This window comes from Echinops telfairi, unplaced genomic scaffold, assembly GCF_000313985.2.
Source record: "Echinops telfairi isolate 266 unplaced genomic scaffold, ASM31398v2 ScPeMD7_7412;HRSCAF=8450, whole genome shotgun sequence".
NCBI classification, from domain to species: domain Eukaryota; kingdom Metazoa; phylum Chordata; class Mammalia; order Afrosoricida; family Tenrecidae; genus Echinops; species Echinops telfairi.
Genome location: NW_022111312.1, coordinates 12495220 through 12499259, shown reverse-complemented (window position 1 = coordinate 12499259; position 4040 = coordinate 12495220). Strand labels below are relative to the sequence as shown.

At 62.9% G+C, this 4040-nt stretch overlaps 1 protein-coding gene across 1 annotated transcript in view; it reads right to left on the bottom strand.

The window, feature by feature from the left end:
* The window catches only part of SETD1B (SET domain containing 1B, histone lysine methyltransferase), a 23909-nt gene that overhangs the window by 6846 nt on the left and 13023 nt on the right, over nucleotides 1-4040 (bottom strand). The window contains exons 10-12 of the mRNA XM_045296718.1: nucleotides 3593-4036; nucleotides 1009-2268; nucleotides 50-216 (exon numbers count right to left, since the gene is read on the bottom strand). Of these exons, the coding sequence (XP_045152653.1) occupies nucleotides 50-216; nucleotides 1009-2268; nucleotides 3593-4036 (1871 nt within the window). The remainder of the gene's footprint in view (nucleotides 1-49; nucleotides 217-1008; nucleotides 2269-3592; nucleotides 4037-4040) is intronic.

The following is a 4040-nucleotide window of genomic DNA, read 5'->3' as shown; positions in this document are numbered from 1 at the left end:
GAGAGGCTAAGTCTTCCCTTGGCTGTCCCCGCCGGCACGCGAGTGGTACCTGGGTGTCTGTGGGGGGCTCGTCGCTGCTGGCCCGGCTGCTGTTGAGGTATCTGAGCTTGTCCTTCTTGTCGATGGTGTAGAAGCCCTCGCTGCGGGCACAGCCCGTCACGTGCTCCCGGAGCTCGTCATCCCTCTTCTTCCTCTTGGCGGAAGAGAGGCTGGTGGGTGGGCAGGCGTCAAGGGCCACACAGACACGGAAAGGACCCCTCCCCCAAGCCCTTCCTGAGACTCATGACCCCCGCCCCCTGGCGGCTGCCCTCTAGGTCCTCCGATGGCCGTGGGTGTGCTTCTCCCAGACTCTCTGCCTGTGTCCCCCACCGTCTGCAGACTGGGGGTGCTAGTGACTACGTGCCTGAGACCCTGACTCACAGGAGGCGCTCGGGATGTTAGTTGGACACCGTGGGGTGACGGCAGCTCCAACCTCACAGGGTTGAGGCCACAGGAAAGCCCAGCCTCTCGGGGCAGGTTGGCTGGGCTTCCAATGAATAGCTGCTGGACTTCATGCGGTTGACGCCCCCTCCCCGAGTCTTGGTTGCCTTGTATGTAAAATGGAGATTGTGATCTGTGGCTCCCCACACTGGGCTGTTGTGAGGATTACAACCGGACAGGTGGTGTTAGACGGTGAGCCCACTGGCCCCCTCAGCTGTTGGAGGTGAGATGGGTCCCCCAAAAGTGCTCACTAGAGAGGGACTCTCACCTTCACCAGTACCACCGAGCTGCCATGGACGGGAAGACGGGGCCCAGATAAGAACTAAGGGCACACGATATTGCCACTCCAAAGGACGGAAATCAATTACGAGAGGAGAACCACTGCTGTCAGTGGTGGCCCTACTGGGCAGAGTGGCACTGCCGCATGGGGTTTCTGGGACGGTGGGGTGGTCCCTGATGGAAGCAGACGGGTGACTGGTGGGTCTGAACCGCGACCCACCATGGTCCCCGGGGCCCTGGGCAGGATATAGGGGTGGTAGACCCATAGGGTGTCGTTGAGCCAGTCCATGCCGTTGTCCTGCTGCAGCAGCCGCTCGTAGGTGACGCACAGGAAGCGGATGTCCTCCTCATCGATGCCGCCGTTCCAGATGTCGTACAGGATGGTCATCTCCTCAAACTCCGAGCGGGGCCGGAAGAGGGGCTGCGGCGGGGAGAGCTCGGGCGAGGCCGTGCCCCCCACCAGGTCCTCGTGGCGCTTCTTGGGGGGCCGGCGCCAAGGCCCCCGCCCCTTGGCCAGCTCCATGTCCTCCTCAGTGGCTTCATCACGTCCCCGGGAACCGGGGGGGATGGCCTCACAGGGCCACTGGTTCTCGAGCTCCTTAAAGGGTAGCTTGGTGTGCTCCACGGGTAGCGGGGGTGGGGGCGGTGGGGGCTGGGGGGGCAGCGGGGGTGGGGGCGCAGGGATCCCCGTGTTCCGGAAGTCCAGGGTCACAGCACGGGGGTTGTGGGTGCTGGGGAAGATGGGGGTCTGTGGCTGGCTGGGCAGGAGCAGAAGGTCCCTGCCCAAGGTGGCCCCTGGTGGCCGGACCAAGGGCCCATCCAGAGAGAGCACCGCAGGCGGGGACCGCCGGGGCCGGCCCGGCTTCCTCTTGATGGGCGTTGGGCAGGGCACCATCGGGGCAGGCAGCAGGGGGGGCAGGGGGGTGGGGGCCCGAGATGGTGCCCGTAGGACGGGCACAGGCAACGCCAGGGGCAGGGGCAGGGGCAGGGGCAAGGGCAGCGGCAAGCCAGCCTCCAGGAGCACGGGGGAGGCCAGGGGCCCAACCCGCTCGTCCCTTGGGCCAGCCGGGAGGGGACAGACGGGCAGCAGTAGAGGCCCGCCGGGCTCGGGGAAGGTGGGCGTGAAGCTGAAGTCCCGGCCTGGTGTCCTCGGGAGGCCCCCGCTGCTCAGGCTGGGGGAGGGGGTCGGGTACGCAAAGGGGCTGCCGGGCACCTGAGGGGAGCTTAGAGACAGATTGCTGCTGCCCCCCGAGAGTGGGGGCTCCCTGCCCGGCGTGGCTGGGACTGTCTCTGTGCTCTGCGACTTGGCCAGGCTGCCACAGAGGCCTGGTGTGCGTGGGGGCTGCTCCTCAAGGGGAGGCTCGAGGGGCACAGGTGGGGGTGGGGGTTCTGGGGCCTCAGGCTCTGGTGGTGGGCTGGGTGGTCGGGACAGCCGGTGGGGTGGCAGAGGCGGCTGCGGGGGTAACGACAGCACTGTCAGAAGCTCGGGCTCTGCCTCCGGGTCACCCTCTGCAGAGAAGCGGGAAGAAAATCAGGGGTCACTGTGGCGTTCCCGCACGTCCCGGGCCCTGCTGGGCAAGGCCTCCAGCCCACTCAAGCCCCAGGCACCCCCTCTCAGTGGCTGAACCACTCACCGATAGTCCACACCCAGCCCAGGGAGAGCACACAAAAGGTTCTGAACAAACACCAGCCAAACATACTGGACCCAGGAGGCAGGGCTGCTACCTCAGGATAGCACCCCCAGTGGAGGGGTGGGGCTGAGAAAAAGGGGGCTCGTGGGAGATAAAGGAGCCCTGGTGGCTTAGTGGTTAGGCATTGGGCTGCAATTCGAAAGACCGCTCTTCAAAACCCCCAGCCGCTCCTTGGGAGGACGCGGGGGCTTGCAACCTTGTAACCAGTTACAGTCTTGGAAACTCTTTCTCTCCCTACAGGTTGCTATGAGTCGGCTTCGGCTCAATGGCAGGGAGTTTGGTATCGCTCCAAGTAAGCCTCTGCCGCAGGCTTGTCAGCCCAACGGCCTGTCTTCTGGCACCTGTCGCCCCGCCTGGAACGTGAGCCCCACAGGGGCAGTTTGGCCCCATGCTGGACCACCAGCCAGCCTTGAAGACACAGAGGGCAGCAGAAGCCAGAGCCTCTGTTCAAGGACGCAGCTCCCAGGCCGAATGAACACAGGCGTCTCCTGCAGAGGCCACTTGGGGCTACTTGTGTTGGTCAGACTCAATGGGCTTGAGAAACTCAGATCTTGGGGTGCACCCGCTGTGCTATGCCTTTAGTGGGTGCTTTGGGATGACACTCACCCAACATAGGAGTGAGGTCAGCACCCCTGGCCCTGAAATGATGGGGGCACTCACTCCCTTTCTCGGTAGCATCTCATGGGTAAGGTGACCAGATCTGAACATTGGTAAAGCGGGACACCATTGATAAAACTCATATCCTGGCGAAATAGCCACATGGCAGCGGAAAACCCTATACCTTAGCTTGTCGTGCATTCTTTCCAAAAATCGGAACTTTTTTAAAACGCCAAGGGACGCGGACAAATTGTTAAAAATCTGGACTGTCAAAAAAAAAAAAAAATCTGGACTGTCCCGCCAAAAGTGGGACGTCTGGTCACCTTACTCATGGGGCCAGTGGCCCAAGAATCTCAACCCAGGTCGCAGTGGCATTGGGAATTGTGACACACTGCCCTCTTCGTGTCTCTGTGGTGTGTCCCCAGCAGGTGGCACCTCACACAGCACTTACTCTATCCCCTGCCCCAGACAGACCCCAACGGACACGGGGCCAGAGGCCTGGGCTAGTTACGGGATTTCTGGGTTGGTGGTTAGTGGGGTGTTACCTGGGGTGGGCTCGAGAGGCGATGGAGGCTGGGCTTCCCTCTCCTCATTGGCAGGCTCTGGAGACAGCAACATGTCCCCTTCCTGGGCTAGGCCTGGCTCCTCGGGGGCCTTCTCAATGTCCGCAGGCACAGGGGACCCCTCCAGCATGGGGGTGGGCTCTGCAGGGGGTTCATCCTCCACCTCAACGTCCACCTCCTCTTCCGGGACCAAGGGCTCCCTGGCAGGCAACCCTGTGGCCATCGGCGCTTCCTCCATGTTTTCCTCCAAGTCCTCGGAAGCAGGAGGGGCCCTGGTCTCCTCCGCCTCCTCCTCTTCCTCCTCCTCCTCTTCCTCCTCCTCCTCCTCCTCCACAGGCACCTCCTCTTCATCCTCTGAGGATGAGGATGAGGACTCGGAGCTGGACTCAAACCCAGATGACTCGGACGTCTCGCTGGACGAGTCTGTGTC